The sequence below is a fragment of the Triticum urartu genome, chromosome 3A (assembly GCF_056163025.1).
Source record: "Triticum urartu cultivar PI428250 chromosome 3A, HENAU_Tu73, whole genome shotgun sequence".
Classification (NCBI taxonomy): Eukaryota; Viridiplantae; Streptophyta; class Magnoliopsida; order Poales; family Poaceae; genus Triticum; species Triticum urartu.
Genome location: NC_141875.1, coordinates 112,881,600 through 112,901,063, shown reverse-complemented (window position 1 = coordinate 112,901,063; position 19,464 = coordinate 112,881,600). Strand labels below are relative to the sequence as shown.

The window sequence follows — 19,464 nt, the reverse complement described above, 5'->3', positions numbered from 1 at the left end:
TTTGGTTAATGTGCGGCCCGCACACGGTACCAACACGACACGAGCTTCGTCTGCCTGGTGCGCAGTCGGGTGAGTTGTCCAAGTATAGACACAACCAGGCCCTCCTTGGTATCCATGCCTTGACTTATGCATAGAGAAATTAGGATCGGAGGGAGTACTACTTGTAGTAGTACTACTTTGATGTGTCGCGTCAACTCGCACAAGTAGGCAACACTTCCTGAACAAACAAGCATATAAGTTGTTATACTTCTTACCCAAAGGATCTTTATATCCAACAGACACAAAATATCCGTTCGACTGTTAGAAATTACTTGAACTGCTGATCTGATGTCGAAGTAATTGCTGCATCGCCACAAAAACCCACCATCTCTTAAGCTAAAGTTGACCGAGCTAACCCCTATATTAGCATATTACTAAGATAAATAGATGGCACTGTAGAATCATTTAGGAGGTGAGCTTGTCAATCTGAATGTGGAGGGACACTGTCCTCGACAACCCAGCCCTGACCAGCAGCTTGGGCAGAACTGTGAAGAAGGTTAGCTCCTGCACGGCGACGTCATCGGGATCCTTGCTGCTTGTCACCTCCATTTCCACCTTGACGGCGTCGGTCCTGCCTTTGGGCTCCCCCGGCGGGCCGTTCGTTCACAGCTTGACCATGTAGTGCGGCAGTGGGGACGCCCCCTCTCTGATGCAGACGATCGACACGGCGATAGGCGCGCCAATGTCGAGCATGCCGCCGACCAAGAAAAATGTGCGGCCGTCCTCGTCCGCGAGCAACAAGAGTCGTGGCTCCGACAGTGGCACTTGTAGATGGAGCACCTTGATGTACTGGATCATGTGCACAAGCATGGGATGCATGGTGCTGATGTGGTGGGAGAGCGCCGGCGGCGGGCTTTCATAGCCGTAGACGGGCACGGGGCATTTGCAGGGCGCGAGCGGACACACGCTCTGGTGATCGGTGATCTTGTGGTAAGTGACGTACAGCCCACAGCCTTCGTGCGAGCACTCCGCCCTCACCGAGGAGAGGACGGCGTCCACCGCCGTGTTCCACACGTCGAAGCCACCACCACGATCACACTTCTGGCATTGCCGCTGGTTCCCGAGGCGCTCGACACGGCAGTACGCGCAGGCCAGGTGCCCTCCCTTGCACTGCACAAATCAATCGAATAGCACATCAATCAAGAAACCTGCACCTTGCTTGATCAGCCGAACGGACAAGGCGTATTCGAACCTCATACACTGGAGGCTTCAAGGGGTGGAGGCACAAGGGGCAGTGGAGCAAGGTGAGGTCCATCGAGACCATAGAGAGCTCCATCGTCGGGTCCTGTTCCGTCGGCATGATCTCGCCCTCCTCGTGCACAACCATCTCTTGCTTTTGGGCCGGGGCATTACAAAGATTTACCATCACATATTCATACTACTTCAAGGTGCATTAAATCAACACATGCAATTATCAAAAGGAAAGTCACGACATGCATGCATGTGTTGTAATTAATGCATCAGTAAATGCAAATTATTGAAATATATCGAGTGCACTGCTTTGAGGTGTCGTGTCAACTCGTACAACAACAAGAAGTTTGATTAAAACACCCTCTCCCTTGCCCATGAGCGTGGTGGCTGGCAGGACTAGGAGAAGCTTTCGCTACACGCTCTCCCCCCTGTACGCGGTGGACATGCAGTAGTTCATTCAGTGTCAGATGGCCAGAAGCATACTGTAGTACTCCACTGGAATAGTACCATCATTGTTCGACTTCCCAAAGAGGCGAAGAGCCAAGCGTAGCCCAAACGCTCGTGCGGCAGTTTCATGTGTATAGTAGTCTAGGATAGCGTGTACCGTGCCTCTAAGCTTTAAATCATTGGGGTCTGTTCCATGCTATGACGTCGTCTCGAAGCATTTTTTTGATTAAAAGCCCTACCTATCATCCTAATGATTGTAGTTTGCATGCTCATCTGGTCAAGACAGGAATATATATTTTAATTTGTGGTGGGTAAATGTTAGTGGTTGCAGCAAATATATTGTACATTGCGGGTCTTTTACACAAGTTTAGAGGCAAGCATGTGGGGCCAGTGCTATGATGTGTCCCATCGACTCGTACAACGAGGAGAAGCTTGATTTTACCACTACACGACTTCTCCCTCGCCCATGCGCTCGATGGCTCGCAGATGAGGACAGGCTTTTGCTTACTACAACAAGCTATCCCTCCCACACGCGATGGACGGACATGAAGCAGTTGATTCGATATGGTAGAAGTAGTAACATCATTGTTTGTCTTCTTGAAGAGGCGAAGAGCCAAACGCAACCCGAATGTGGTAGTTGCGAAAGCTCACGTGGCAGTCTTTGTGTAGGGGTGAGGCGTGGTGTGGAGCCTTGGAGCACGCATATAGCCAGGCTCTTGCATACGACAAAATTGCTATGTGAGCCCACTATTGTAGTACTTGCTAGTATAGCCCTTTAAACCGGAAAGGAGTATTTGCCTTTCTAGAGATTTCAACAAGTGACTAGAGTACACCCTAAATGAGTACATATGGAGCAAAATGAGTGAATCTACACCATGCGTACTCCCTCCATTTCCCTTTAGTCTACATATAAAATTTGGTCAAAGTCAAACTTTGTTAACTTTGACTATGTTTATAGAAAAAATTATCGAGATTCACAATATGAAATCAATATTGTTAGATGCATCATGAGATTAATTTTCATACCATATAGCTTTAGTATTGTAGGTGTTGATATTTCTTTCTATAAAGTTGGTCAAACTTTACAAAGTTTGACTTTGACCAAATCTTATATGCACACTAAAAAGAAACAGATGGAGTAGTTCTCTCGTTTTCCTCTCTGCCTTGGTCACGGTGCGCAATATTGAGTCTACTATTACTGACTAGTCTCTTTTTGACATGCATTTACATTGATACGGCTTGAATGCCAATGACGCAGAGGGTAGCGGTTCCTGAAACATTGAACGGTCAATGATGCCTCTGCATTCAATTAGCATGCAGAGGTAGGAGTAAGTAATTGGAGAAGCAGAATGGAGCCAACATGATGTGAATGCAACGCAGTTTGGACTGTCATAGAAAGGTGCCCCACCACTCCAATCCATATACTCCTAGTCTCTACGCAACATTGTCCACTCCAATCCAAGACCAAGACCAAGTTACCAGAAGCCACAAGCATCCATGGCATCAACGGACGCGTGCGGCAGTCGGCTATGCCAGATCGTCCAAGACGTCCACCTGCGGCCCCGCGCCGCAGAGCATTTCTAGATGGTGCTGGCGACCACTGGTGTCATAGCCCTCGTCGACTCCGTCTTTGCCTCTCGCATGTGCTGGATGATGGTCGACTCCGTCGTAGGTTCACCGCCGTCAAGAAGCGCGTGGGCGACCTTGCCGTACTGCTCTAGCCCGCGCGCCTAGGCTCCTCGTTGCCTGCCACCCTCATCGGCCTCCAAGGTGACGAACTCTTTGAAGCACTGGTGGCCCTGCAGCTATCGAAGGTCGCGATGAACAATGTGCACCTCGAGGCTGCGCTTGGCGCGCAGCGCCTTGCCATGCAAGAAACCGTCGATCTGCACATCCACGTCTACAAGGAAATTGTCTACATAGGCCACTACAAGGCCAGCGAGGACAGAAAGACGTTGGCCTTCTTCCAGTGGCTGGAATCTTTGGACACCATTGTTCAGAAGCACGTCGACCTGGCCATGAAATCTGCCGCTACTTAGCCACCATTCGATGGGCCGGCGCCCTGAGTCGAGGAGGTGGACGTCGTCGATGGATGCATATTTCTTCTTGCCTCCTGTAACCAGCACTGCATCGCCTTGTGGCCTTAATGTTTTATTAGTGTATGGCATTTTTATTACAGTCGTAAATGACATGTGTGATCCCTTTCTCTTATTTGGCGTTAATTATATGTAGTATCACTATCTTCGACCTGGTGTACTACCTAGGTCCTGGTTTATTAGTCCCTTTTGTAATTTGTGCTAAATTTTGACCAAAGATTTAACTGACAAAATGTTAGTGCATGTCAAAAAAATTATATCATTTGATTTGTATTTGAACATAGTTTTCAATTATATAATTTTGGTGACATGCATGAACCTTTTATTAGTCAAATTTATGGTCAAAAGTTGGCACAGATTACGACGGGGAGCAATAAACCAGGACAGAGGTAGACTGGTCCATCACCATTGTGTTTTGTGTCTAATTTTGACCTCAGTTACCCAACCTACATGGAGGGAGTGATGTATATATTGGCGCGACAAACAAACTTATAAAGTATATTCAAAACTGAGAGTTACTACAAGTCACGAGTTCAAAACGAGATAGTGAGTACAGCATGCCTATGCCTTTCGTGTCGCACCCCTACACGGCCGTGGTGCACAATGTAGACTAGTCTCTTCTTGACGCGCATTTACATTGATACAACTTGAATGCCAAGGAGGGAGAGGGTAGCAGTTCCCGAGACATTGAACAGTTAATGATGTATCCTCAATTAGCATGCAGAGGGAATTAATTGGAGAAGCAGAATAGAGCCAGCATGATGTGAATGCAACAAAGTTTGGACTCTCATATAAAGGCGCACCACCACTCCAATCCATCTACTCCTAGTCTCTGCGCAACACTGCTCACTCCAATCCAAGACCAAGTGACCAGAAGCCACAAGCACCTTGGAGGCGATGACGCGAGCGGCAGTCGGCTGTGCCAAATCATCCAAGACGCCGGCCTACGGCCCCGCACCGCGCAGTGTTTCCAGACGGTGCTATCGACCGCCGGCGTCGTAGCCCTCGCTGACGCCGGCTTCGCCTCTCGCATGGACGACATGATGGTCCACTCCATCTACAAGTTCACCGCCATTAAGAAGCGCATGGACGACCTTGCTGTACTGCTCCAGCCCATGCACCTAGGCTCCTCATTGTCTTCCACCCTCATCGGCCTCCATGGTGACGAGCTCTTTCAAGCCCTGGTGGCCCTGCAGGTGCTGGAGGTCGCGACGAAGAATGTGCACCTCGAGGCCGCGCTCACTGCGCAGCGCCTCGCCGTGCAAGAAAGCGTCGACCTACAAATCCACGTCTACGAGGAAATCGTCTACATAGGCCACTACAAGGCCGAGCGAGGCCAGAAAGACGTTGGCCTTCTTCCAGCGGCTGTAATCTTTCGCCATTGTTCAGAAGCATGTCAAGCTGGCCACGAAAGCCGCTGCTACTTAGCCGGCGTTCGGTGGGTCGCCGCCCTTAGTCGAGGAGGTGGACGTAGTTGATGGATGCATCTTTCTTCTTGCCTCCTGTAACTAGCACTGCATCTCGCCTTGTGGCCTTAATGTTTTATTCATAGTATATGGCATTTTTATTCCAGTAATAATGTTTTCACTATGAGGTGGGGCCACAGTTGAGCAAACTGACCATCGGCAAATCCCCACCCCGCCCACCGCGCGTCGGCTGAGTATAGAATTAGAAGAGAGAAATGAGGAAGATGAGCTAGCTGTAGCACGGACGCTGTTGTCAGATGGGACTCGTATTGATAGAATAGGAGTTCTGAGCACTCGCAACTCTTTTTTTAGGGAAAAAGTAGTCGTACATCTAGTACCACTAGTTGGGTGCGAGCGACCTATACATGTCATCACTTTAGGTCTCCTTTTCGAACCGCATCTACGCTTCATAGTACATATTTTTTCACGCATTTATCCTCCCATATGTACTCCTAGGCTATTTCCACATGCTCCCTTTTGCTGACATGTGGGAGATAGAGCATCTGGGTCGTAGTGCATGCATGACTCGGAGCATATGCCAGGGTACTTTACATTTCAGACCTCACAAATTACATGCAAACCCCTCGCAGAAGAATAAATAAATAAATGAATTACTACATGAAACCATATTATTTTCATATAAACCGGAGCACGTTCATTTAATTTTGGACATAACACGTTTATAAAAAATGACCGGACCTAAACCAGTCTAAGGGCCTCTTTGATTCACAGGATACTGAAAACACAGGAACGGGGAAAGTATGATGGCGATGAACCGAGACGAGGAGAACTCTAACTCAGCTAGAGGTTAGAGTGAGATTCTAACCCTGAACTAACTCTAACCAAAGAGGTGTTTGGATGGCAGGGTTAGATTGACAATAAATGCTATTTCTCAATCATTTGACTACTTTGGACCCTATTTCCTGCCGGATTTGGTGTGGCCGGCTCTTGTGTGGCCTCCTCCCGCTCACAATTGACATAAGCGAACCATCTTTACTAATCAAGCATGCAAAACATGATAAATTTTATTTTGTCCATACAAATGAGATATCCCACTTAAAAATACAAGTTGTCAATCAAGCTTCACAAAAAAAATTACACTCCTTGAAACAAAGGATTAGCTAACTCATCATGGAAGTCATTCATGATAGGGAGGGAGCCCGAAGCCCCTCACGCGCCCAAGGAGGAGCTCGTCATTGTTGCTCTGGAGGAAGGCTCTGTAGAGCCCAAGCCCCGGGAACCCTCCGACGCTGGCGCTTGCGAGTTGAGGTCGAGACCGGCATGGGTAGTAGGGCCGCTTGCCGACGACTGCGAACCGGATCTTTGGGCCTCTAGAAATAATGCAAGCCTGAAACTGAAATACCTAGAAAGGTGAACTGGATCTTTGGGCCTTTAGAAAGATTTATTACCTCCTCAAGCAGCATCAACCAATTCCATGCGTGCACCACAAATCTATACCAAGTTTAATCAGGACCTACTTTTCCAAATCAGAATTAGCGCTAGAGCGAGCAAGATCAATGATATGGCTGTGAGACAGAGAAGGAACAAACAAACTCACCCCTCTTGCGACCTCCCTGGTAGATGTGCCGCCGCCGCGCTCGACAGAGGGAGAAAAATGACCGATGAAGGGGGAGCGGGGCGAGCTTCGGAGGCCGGAGCGAGAGGGCGGCCGGAGGAGGGAGAGGGCGAGCGGCAGAGTGGCGCTTGGGCGGGCGACGCGATGGGGAACAGAGAGGAGTCGTGCGAGGGGGGGTCGAAGGGAGCGATCTGGTCCAGGCAGGGGAGATTTTTTTAATTCTCTTTTAGTGGGCTCGAGGAGAACTAACCCAATTAGAACCTCTCCACCATGCTAGTTTTTTTCGCTGGGTTAGAGCAAACTAGCTCAAACTAACCCGTCCTGTTTGGATACTTTGAGGCTATTTCAACCCAAACTAGCTCTAACTCAGGGATCCAAACAAAGAGGAGTACTATACATGCTATAGTCTGGACCATAGCACATTGTTTTTTATGGCCATATCACCACATTGTCTTCTACTGCTGGTTCACTGGGCTGCCGTGGTTCGCACTGCTGGTTCATTGGGCTATCGTGGTTCGCACTCCTCCGACGTGAGTAGTAGTACTAGTATATACACTATATATATCGCATGATTCTTTGCTCCTTCTTACGACATACTTCGCCGACATGTGGGAGAGCCAGCATACGGGTCGACGTGTCATGCACCAGATTAGAGTAGGGAATGGAAGGGGCATCACCCAGGTCGTAGCGCCAGTAATTCATGACTATAGTGAGTAGTCATATACAAGTCTTTCCAGCAGTAACAGGTCATCAAATCGCACAGCCCAACCTTTCTAGCAGTAAGTTGAATCCGCTACTCCCTCACCCCCCTCGCCTCTTTGTCAAACCGCCTACGTGAAAACTGCCGCGCGTACTACCCGGGAAAAGCACCGCCCTCAACTTTTAACTACGCGAAAATAGTTCGAGCTTGTTCGTTCTATATAAATACTAGTACTGTATGTTTATTCACCCGTGGGGTTGTTCAATGAATGGAGGGCCGGGGAGCACAAGTGAACAATACTACTACTAGTAAGTAGGAGTCGTACAGTTAGTCACGTTAAATAGAGAGTTTCTTTTCTTTAATGCCACGTACACAAATTGAAATGCTTGTTGTGGAGAGAAAAAGATAATCATTCCACTATATATGTAGGCAGGGGGCTGAGTGCTTGCTTTACCAGGGTTGCTCTCTTCATTCTCTCATCCTCTCTAGATCTAAACAAGACAGCGGTAGCGACATTTTCTCTCTGCTCACCGCTGGTCACAGATCCTGCCGGATCCCTTCGGCCGGTATGTGTATAGCACTAGGTGCATCATTCACGCGATCATCGCCGATGGGAGGAAACCCATAGCTGCTGGTGGGGCCTGATCCTCTACCCGTGCCGTTCTCTCCGACACAACACCGACTCGGGAGGTCCTCTAACCCTTCTTTCTCCCTGTCGTATTGTGCGTGGATCCGACATGCCACCGCCGCCGTCCCGACGACCCTCAGGTATAAGTTCTTAGAAAGCGGCCTTGCTCTACTAGCCCAGCTCCCCACGTGTCTGCATGTGCATCTTTTTCTACTTCCATCAGCTCTTCCAAAGCCACCTAGATTTTTAGTATTATTAGAGGTAAAGCTAGTTCATGCATTTGAATCTAGGACTTGGTTCAAACAATGAAGAAAGGGGCGAAAGTCGTACCATGAATCTAGGACTTGATTCAAAGAGGAAATAATAGGGGGAAAGTAGTACAGACCGGATACCCAACCGGTCTCTTGGTTGAAAAGGGAAATAATGGGAAAATGCAGTACAAACTGGATAAGGAACAGATCTATTATTGGTTGAAAAAAGGATAGAAAGTGGCGGCTGGTGGACAAGTCAACAGAGTATGTCCAGGATTAGATTTGCTGCCCTCACATAGTAAACAGTCTCCATGATTAGATTTGCTTCCCTCACATAGTAAAAGGTCTCCAGGATTAGATTTTCTACCCTCACATAGTAAAAGGTCTTCAGGATTAGATTTGCTACCCTCACGGAGCATGAACAAACTTGGCATCACCACTTTATGCCTCCTTGTAGGTACATTGTGCTGATGCATCCACTGTCGCAGGTCATTATACCAACTTTTTGTTGTTGTTAATGTAAGGGCGCATGTAAAATGAAGCGATCACACTGTTACCTTAAGGACATGTCTAACCAGTGTTATTTTTAGTCTAATGCCTCCAGTGATATGATGCGGTTAAACTGTGTTACAAATGGTACTCCTGCTATTTTCCCCAGTATGATAAGTAAGTTGCTTCTTTACGCTGCTGAGTGTCCTGATGCCCCCACGGTCCCATGCCCTTAAACCAACTCTTTCGCTACTGTTGATTTATTCGGGTAAACAAGCAATGCCACCATTAAAGTAATCCCATATTTGACGAATGTCATTGCTGATCGTAATGCTTCCGGTAACATGAAGCATTGCTGACGTTTTGAAATTTCTACTGTCCTTGTGTGATTGCCATGAACATAATTAAGATGCTTCTTTTCATTTCGTGTATGTTTCGTATCTTCTTATTGACCAGCAATTGTTTACTTTCTATCTTTTTGTGCAGATAGGGATATCCATTTCACCTTGTTGCTATTATGACCTTTTAGGGAACTGCACAAACACTTTTTTGGAATGAGTGTCTTGTGCAGTTCAACTAAAATGTCACGTGGGCAACATCTCTCTATTTTGGTGGAACTACACAAAATGGTGATTGGAGTTTCCAAAATCTCCGTCAAAGTCTGTTGGTAATCTTGTGCAACATTTTATTAGCCTTTGCAAGATGAGCCGTCACTATCACCAGAATGGCACTTTATTTTAGTGGAACCGCACAAAAGCATAAGCAAATTATAGTTGCACCTTACATGAGCAGGACAGCCAACCTTAATGTTGCTCAATGTTTGTGCAACTACTAAAGAAGAACCTGCCATCTCACGAGAGCAAGTACTTCTAGCTAGCTGAATGATGCAATCTTTGCTTCATTTCAGGTGAACTGCAGAAAAAGTGGCATGCATTGAATCATCGAGTGGAGCTGCAAGTTCACTTCCACTAGTGCCAGTATTATAGTAATCATGCTCTTTATTATCTGTGTTGTGCAAACAGGAATACTCAACTACAGATGTTGTGATGATCAAGAGGATTCGCCAAGTTCTCAGGTTGTATGACACCGCTAGCCAAGATGGATTTAATCCCGATATTCACTTTATCAACAGTCTCTAATGGGTTGGTTCTGAATATTGCAAGCTGGGAATCAATGAGATGTGTAGGCATCTTTGTTGTACTTATTATTTAAATCTTATTTGTTGGTTCTGAATCTTGCAAGCTGGGAATCAATGAGATGTGTAGGCATATTTGTTGTACTTATTATTTGAATCTTATTTGTTGGTTCTGAATCTTGCAAGTTGGTAATCAATGAGATGTGTAGGCATATTTGTCGTACTTATTATTTGAATCTTATTTGTTGGTTCTGAATCTTGCAAGCTGGGAAACACGGCATGATGATGCAGAGGACAGCAAACATAAGAAACAGTTCAAACTTGGTAGTATTATCTATGTGAAAGTGCGACAAATGTGCTGATCGTGTGCGTCCTGAGAATAATAATTTTAATTGTTGTGTATGTTGATCATGTGGCACTGATAGAACGAGCCAATGCATTGCTTGTTTTAAGAATAAATTTCTATTAAAGCTAATTAAATTTAAGTAAAGTGACCACCAATGCATTGCTTGTTTTGAAAGGGAAAGTTGTAGAGAAAAATCTTTGCTATGGGCTTGCCAGTTTCTAGGGTCACGTCCTACAGTCAACATGTGCTCTGATACCATCTTGTAGCGACCTGACCCGAATGGATCAAGTCTCTGTGCTTAAGTGTCATCCCTGGATCGGTATGCTGACACACACAGTACTCGAAGGATTTATAACAGAGGTAAATCACATGTATAAAGTAACGTAAATACTATTACCTCAATCCATATAGCGGAAGCAACAAGGTTGTGGATTCCCATCAACACCAACGGCAAAGTTGAGTGTAGAAATCGTAACTCTAACGTATCACTTACTCGTCGTAAGATAATCCTGCAACATGAGACGTTGCAGCCCGAAACGGGTCAGTACATTGAATGTACTGGCAAATTCACACCATAGAGAATAATGAATAATGACTATCACTACATGCATATTTGGCTGGTGGAAAAGCTCTATGGTTATAAGGTTTTTGCGTAAAGCCAATTTTTCCCTACTGCAAAGGAATACATTTTAATTAACTATCATGGTGGTTGTTGAACATTGAGAATGGTTGAAAGCATTCTCAATCCCAATTAAGCATCATCATTAAAACCCAACAATATTCATTTAAAGTAACGTGATGAGATCAACAGGATAATGCAAGAACTAGATACTCAAGATGTCCATAACCGGGGACACGGCTAATCATGATTAGTTTATACACTTTGCAGAGGTTTGCACGCTTTTCCCCACAAGACTCGATCGCCTCCGTTTGGTTTCTCGCACTGCAGGGTGTCTGAGAAGACGGATGACCGAGACACAGTCTTTCAGAAGCGCTAGCACCTTACATGTGGGTAGACCGGTACACCTACTTTCCCCTACATCTGCTAGTCTACCCGTAAGAGTTCGCACGACTTAATCAACTATGCCAGAGCCCATAATGGCTTGTGGCTGCACACGGAAGTTTCTAGTATGAATAATCTCATGATCCCTTTGAGCCTGGGTGGCGGTCCAAAGAAAACAGGCAAGTCCTGGTAACCCCAGGTGCCTCAATCCACCCAGATGTGTGTTAGGTTGCCACCTTAGATAAACCCTTAATTTTCAATCTCACATCTGTCATGGATATCACTCACCCAATCCACGTCTACTAGCATAGCATGGCATAATGAGCAAACATAGAAGTAACTCCCAAAGGTTTGATAATAAACAGGTAATAGGTACTACCTCATCTACTTCCCATCCCACAGTTTAATTAGATCCTAATCATGCAATGTGTGAGGATTGATCTAATTCAATAAAACTGGGTTGTAGAAAAGGTATGATCAAAGTGTGAACTTGCCTGCAATGTTGATGAAGATGATTCGCACTCAAAACTCTTGATAGATCTACTCGTCACACTCCGGTCAATCTATCGTAAGCAAGCAATAGTAACCACACATAAGCAATCACTCAAAAGATTAGAAAGATCGAAAAAGACGATTCGGAAACATCAAAACCACGCAAATAACTCTTGCAACATAAAACAATTTCTAATAGTACCAAAATTATGTGAATTTGGCCTTATTAGAATGTTTAGGTCAAGAGCTTCGATTTGCAAAAAGAATCAACTCAAACGGAGCTACGAAACTCAAGTTATGATCAAACAAAGTTTGAATTCAAATCTGATCTAATTCAAATTTTAAACTTTTCAAAAACATGTTTGAGTTGGATTACTGGATAGAGGACATCATAACGAAGATGTGGGCGTTGGTTTCGTTGGATTTAGACTAACGAGCAAAAAGTTATGACTGTTTGAAGAACAGGGACTAGTCTGTAAATAGAACATCACAGATAGGTCCCTGGCCGAAAACTAAAAGAAAAAGAAAAAGACTAAAAAGCGAATGTTCGTTTATACGGTCTAAACAGTGGACGTTCGCTGTTTAGTAAAACCTAAAAAAACAGATCTAGTCTAGGGTTTTTTTTAAACCGAACCTAAAATAAAACCGAGGCGGGTTACGGTTTATACCGGTTCACCCAAAAGAACCGGCGATGACGGTGGTTACTCCGGCGATCTCCGGCGAGGCGGCGCGGAGCTCCGGCGGCGGCTCCGGTGGCGGCGGAAGCAGCGGCAGCGGTGAGGGGCGTCGCGGGCGGCGCGGGGCGGCAGTGCGGCGAGGCAGCAGAGGCGGCAGCGAGGCGAGGCGGCGCGCGGCGAGCAGCAGAGGCGCGCGGCGCGGGCGGCTCCGGCGTCCGGCGATTGGCGGCGATCTCCGGCGAGATGCGGCGTGGGGCTACGAGGAGAGAGAGGCAGGGCCCGGGGCGGCGCCTTTTATGAGGAGGGGCGAGGGGAGGCGTGCGCGAGGAGACAGGAGGAGGAGGAGTCCAGCGGGGAGAGGGCTCCGGCGAGGCGTGGCGGCGGCGGACTCCCGCCTGGAATCGGTCGCGCGGGGTGACGGGGCGGCGCGCTGGGCTGGGTTGGCCTGGCGGCTAGCTAGGCCGGCCCAGTTCGGCGGAGTGAGTTTTTTTAAACATTTCCAGACAATTAAATAATAAAACAAATTAAATGGAAATATTATATAGGCATATAATATATCAAAATTTTCAGAAAAAAGATTTTCTATGACATGAACATTTTTCTAGCATTAAATAAAATACACACAAATTCTAATAATTCAAAGAGTGCTACTGGTCTATTAAAATTCAACAAAAATCATTTTTAAAATACCAAAATGATTTCAAATTAATTTTTCTCCAATTTTCTAATGTAGGGAATCATGTTACCCTAATTTCCATATATTTTATTTTTGGAGAAAAATAATTTGAATAAAACTCAAATAAATCCAAATTGAAAATTAATTCCAAAAGGACTTGAAATTGATCCTTTGAAACTCCCAACTCATATTTCATAATTTGAAGAAGTCATTTTATCTTCTCTCGTGAAAATCATTGAGTTGCATAAAGTTTCTAAAGTGGAAAATATTTCCCAATGGAATTCAAATATTTTTCGAACACCCTTCTCATTTTAAATGGAAGAAGTCATGTCATCTTCTCTCTAGGGTTTTGTGTTGAAAAGAATTTGAATTCATGGAGATCAGAAAGCAAATATGAAAGTTTGGGAAAGTCCTTTTATTCCCTCTCATTTAACTTTCAAAAGTTTCGAATTCACTCACTTTCAGACAATCAATCAAACAATCAATCAAATCTATCTATTTATTATAACATTCCAAAATTTAGAATTTTGGGATGTTACAAATCTACCACCCTTAAAAGGAATCTCGTCCTCGAGATTCGGAGAGGCTAGAAAGAAAAGGTTAGGGTTTGGGGTCTCTTCAAAATTTCATCAATCGTCTCCGGGGTCTGGGGTGCTACCACCCTTAGAAACATCGTTATTGTTCCATCAATACTCATATACTCCATCCTTATTCTTGACAGTGTCGGTCTTCTCAGATCTTTAGGATAATTCCTTATCCGGCTCTTCCGGTAGTGGCATAACCTTTTCCTCAATTCTTCTGTCCTTTCATCTTGGTAAGGTTATTCCGAGACTGGGTCTTCTTAGCTGACGGTCTGGCGCCAAGACTAAACAACTATCGATATCTCATGGTGGTCAACAATTTATGGTTTCTCCTGCAGGAAATGGGTCTGGGCTGATCCTCGCCGTATAACCTACGGTTGGCAAAGCTGCCTTGTACAAGGAAAAAAAATACCTATACCATTCTAAGGCTTAAACAAGGTTTAATATCGCTGTCTCTCTACTATAGGTAAGTCACTCAGATTTACCATCCCATATAGCAAGGCGAATAATAATAAGAGTAAGTCGGTATGGTGATCAATCCATCCCGCACCCAAATCATTACCTTGTATCTGGTTTAGCGAATCTCGCATTCTAACACTCGGTCATCCTCACAAGCGTTGCAAAATTTCTCTTGTCGACGAACCAAGGTAGATAAATCCATTGATTCTGCAAGCCAAACAAACATCTATCGTTCCTTCACAACTCTCAGGTTTTGCGTTACTCCTCTAAGATCGTCTATCGATAAAATCGTAACTTCTTCTAGGGTTTTTCCTTCAGCAAGAGTGTGCTTGCTTCTTGGCAGGTCCTGGGGCCTGTGGGTTATGGCCCATCTTATTACTTGTAATCCTTGAACTCATCCTCGGGGCAGCTGATTGTTATTCCAACATCCAACTTCCAGCTTCCAAGCATACTTAAAATCCATCCAATTGTACTATCTTCCTTCCTTCTATTGGCACCAAAGTAGGGCATGATTACTTAGACTCATCATGGAATTTCCATTGATCCATATTTCCAACATCATACCTCCTTTATATCCAATGGTAACTCATCTCTTCATCCGCGTGGGGTATCCAACATATCGAGATAAGACTCGTGAAGTCCACTCCGTGGAACATCATTATCCTTTCCGCGGTCAAGCGTCCTTACCGGGGAATATTGGCCATCTCTGCATGGCACTTCTTCAACTGGGAACCGTGGAACACATCCTGAACTCCTGGCAGTCCTTCGGGTAACTCCAACTTGTAGGCCACTTCTCTCATACGCTCCAAAACTCGGTATGGTCCTACAGATCTCGGGGCTAACTGTCCCTTAACTCCAAATCGTTTAACTCCTCGCAGAGGGGTCACACGAAGACATGCTCTATCTCCAATTTCATAGTCTACCTCCTTGCGTTTTTAAGTCTGCATAACTCTTCTGTCTGGACTGAGCTACCTTCAGTCTATCTCGAATCAACTTAACATTCTCTTCTGACTCCTTGATCACATTTGGTCCAAACAACTGACGGTCTCCAACTTCATCCCACATACTCTTGGGGCATCACACATATCGAGACAAAACTCATATTCATTTTTGTCCGAAATCCACTCAGTGGAGTATCCTTATCTTTTCCAGGGGTCAATGGTTCTTACAAGGTACTACCACCCTTAAAATGCACAAATCTTCCATAGACCATATTTCTTTTATCCTCAAAAATGGTCAAAATCCTTCTTCATAGAGTAACAACTCATAAAATCCATATCAGCACCAACGATGCTAACTTTATTCATTCTCAAGTGATTACAATCTCTCGCTTTTCCATTACATGTCTCAACACCTCAATATAAAAGAGAATGTTCTCACTTCTACTACTCCATTTCTTTTGTTGCAAACTCAACTATCTAGCACAAGTTTCCTTCTCCTTGGGGCATTCTCTGGCAAAGTGCCCTGCTCCATTACCACTAAAACATATTACTTCTGACAAGTATCAAGGTTTCCTTTTTGGGCAATTGTTGAGGTAGTGCCCTGACTCCTTGCACCTGTAACAGGTGATATGACTCAGGTCCTTCCTAGAATCCAATCGGTTTCTCTTCCTAGACTTTTCCATTCCAATCAGGGCTTCTATTTCCTGTGGGTCATATTCTACTTCCTCTGTCGAGAATTCTACTAGATCCCCATTTAAACAATTTTGGGAGATGTGTCCTTCTTCTCCACATGAATAGCATGACTTGGTGTAGGGTTTAATTGGGTCTTCTTTAGGCGTGTCCTCCATCACAGCTTTTTTCTAAAATTTCCATGAGGGCTCCTTTCATTACTTCTTTCTTCTGCTGGATGGTTCGTTGTACCATGGGGTAAATGTGACACTGAGCAGGATAGTGGGTAGTCCCTTCACACAAGAAACAAGTAATCTACCTAATTGGGCATTCTTCAACTGGGTGACTTCCTTCACAATTAGGGCATTCATCCTTGTGTTCTTTATGGGTGTGTCCTATTTCTCCACAAAGCTTGCATGCACAAGGTTTCTTTATATCCTTTTCATAAGGTTTCAACTTCTGGGACACAAACCGAGACTTTGGCAAAGTCAACTTAAATTCTTTCCAAGTGGTTACTCCTTGCCATCCATTCATGGTTTGGTACATCCTCCACCAAGTAGCAGCACCTCTTTCAAAGCACAGAAGAGCATGCTGGGTCATATCATGTCCAACTATAGGGTTATTCTCCATGTGATCCTCCATGTTCTGAATCCATCGGTCTGTCTCCAATTGACTCATTGGTCCCAAAAATACAAGCTCATCTCCATTCATCCTCTATTGGGTCCATGGGTTTGAGGTGAGATAAGAGAGATAGAGAGGGATGCACACAATACAAACAAAAGTGTTGAAAAGACAGATTTTTGTTGTGGCTGTCGAAAAACATCAAACAAATGACAGCTCACAAACGTCGCATCTAACGTAGGTATATCACAGGGGTTCGGTCTTCTAAGGTCAATAAATCTTCAACATCTCCAAACTCTTCAAGCCTTGGTCATGCCTCCAATGGCTTCTTCCGATCATGCTTGTCTTTCTCAAGTTCTTTTGCCAGATCAATCTCTGTTGACGTGAAATCTCTCGTGACATCCTTTAATATTCCGGAGTTGCATTTCAAACTTCTGGTTTCAACATCCTTCACATGAACCATGGTCATACTATCCTTTAGTTCTTGACAATTCTCCGGTATCTCGAGGTTGTAGCTCCTCCAGCTTGGCTACTTTTGCTTCTTGGACCTAAGTTCTTCATGAAATGCTCCTTGTCAAAATACGGCTTCTTGTAGCTCCATTTTAAAATTCTTGATGTACTACTCCAGATCCTGGTGATACACCGGCTAGGGCTAAAACTTCATCTTACTAATAGGTGCTCCCTCAGCCTTCTTCCATCAAATCCATTCTGAAGAAATGCATCCTTAACTCAGCACGGTGACAATAGCATCAGCGGGCGATGACATCACGGATAACCATGTTTCTGCCCTTGTCATTGCCATGAGCTATCTTCCATAGTTGATATCCCCTGCCTTAGGGTTTTCTTTGACAAAACTTCGAGTTCTCATGCTCCTTGTTTCAGTCTTTCTCCAATACACCTTGATCTCGGGTATTGACAACTTCCATAATCTGTTAAGTTCCATCAGGGTAGCCTTCCTAGGTCATACAAATCTGGAAATTCTACAGAACCTCCAATTCTACTAGTCTTCAGAGTCTTCAACAGTTGTAGTTTCCATTATCATAATGTATGGTAAAATCCTCTTCATTCCGAATGGTCTGACATGTCTGATATCCTGTACTTCTTGGAGTGGTCTCATCAGTGGAATCCTTCGTGTGGTCAAAAGGGGAAAGGGGTATGGTCTCACTAAAGGGAATTTTTGAATAAGCTCAGAAGAGAAGAGAGGTAAAAGATCTTTTTGATAGGGAAAGTTGTAGAGAAAAATCTTTGCTATGGGCTTGCCAGTTTCTAGGGTCACGTCCTACAGTCAACATGTGCTCTAATACCATCTTGTAGCGACCTGACCCGAATGGATCAAGTCTCTGTGCTTAAGTGTCATCCCTGGATCGGTATGCTGACACACACAGTACTCGAAGGATTTATAACAGAGGTAAATCACATGTATAAAGTAACGTAAATACTATTACCTCAATCCATATAGCGGAAGCAACAAGGTTGTGGATTCCCATCAACACCAACGGCAAAGTTGAGTGTAGAAATCGTAACTCTAACGTATCACTTACTCGTCGTAAGATAATCCTGCAACATGAGACGTTGCAGCCCGAAACGGGTCAGTACATTGAATGTACTGGCAAATTCACACCATAGAGAATAATGAATAATGACTATCACTACATGCATATTTGGCTGGTGGAAAAGCTCTATGGTTATAAGGTTTTTGCGTAAAGCCAATTTTTCCCTACTGCAAAGGAATACATTTTAATTAACTATCATGGTGGTTGTTGAACATTGAGAATGGTTGACAGCATTCTCAATCCCAATTAAGCATCATCATTAAAACCCAACAATATTCATTTAAAGTAACGTGATGAGATCAACAGGATAATGCAAGAACTAGATACTCAAGATGTCCATAACCGGGGACACGGCTAATCATGATTAGTTTATACACTTTGCAGAGGTTTGCGCACTTTTCCCCACAAGACTCGATCGGCTCTGTTTGGTTTCTCGCACTGCAGGGTGTTTGAGAAGACGGATGACCGAGACACAGTCTTTCAGAAGCGCTAGCACCTTACATGTGGGTACACCGGTACACCTACTTTCCCCTACATCTGCTAGTCTACCCGTAAGAGTTCGCACGACTTAATCAACTATGCTAGAGCCCATAATGGCTTGTGGCTGCACACGGAAGTTTCTAGTATGAATAATCTCATGATCCCTTTGAGCCTAGGTGGCGGTCCAAAGAAAACAGGCAAGTCCTGGTAACCCCAGGTGCCTCAATCCACCCAGATGTGTGTTAGGTTGCCACCTTAGATAAACCCTTAATTTTCAATCTCACATCTATCACGGATATCACTCACCCAATCCATGTCTACTAGCATAGCATGGCATAATGAGAAAACGTAGAAGTAACTCCCAAAGGTTTGATAATAAACAGGTAATAGGTACTACCTCATCTACTTCCCATCCCACAGTTTAATTAGATCCTAATCATGCAATGTGTGAAGATTGATCTAATGCAATAAAACTGGGTTGTAGAAAAGGTATGATCAAAGTGTGAACTTGCCTGCAATGTTGATGAAGATGATTCGCACTCAAAACTCTTGATAGCTCTACTTGTCACACTCCGGTCAATCTATCGTAAGCAAGCAATAGTAACCACACATAAGCAATCACTCAAAAGATCAGAAAGATCGAAAAAGACGATTCGGAAACATCAAAACCACGCAAATAACTCTTGCAACATAAAACAATTTCTAACAGTACCAAAATTATGTGAATTTGGCCTTATTAGAATGTTTAGGTCAAGAGCTTCGATTTGCAAAAAGAATCAACTCAAACGGAGCTACGAAACTCAAGTTATGATCAAATGAAGTTTGAATTCAAATCTCATCTAATTCAAATTTTAAACTTTTCAAAAACATGTTTGAGTTGGATTACTAGATAGAGGACATCATAACGAAGATGTGGGCGTTGGTTTCGTTGGATTTGGACTAACGAGC

At 44.5% G+C, this 19,464-nt stretch overlaps 1 protein-coding gene across 1 annotated transcript; it reads right to left on the bottom strand.

Moving 5' to 3' along the window:
- Positions 1-642: 642 nt before the first annotated feature.
- On the bottom strand, positions 643-1,806 carry LOC147978828 (E3 ubiquitin-protein ligase SINA-like 4). The gene is made up of 2 exons (XM_087514907.1): positions 1,738-1,806; positions 643-1,149 (listed from the first exon to the last, which is right to left on the bottom strand). The coding sequence occupies exons 1-2, from the start codon at positions 1,804-1,806 to the stop codon at positions 643-645; spliced, it is 576 nt and encodes a 191-aa protein (XP_087371033.1).
- Between the last annotated feature and the right edge of the window lie 17,658 nt (positions 1,807-19,464).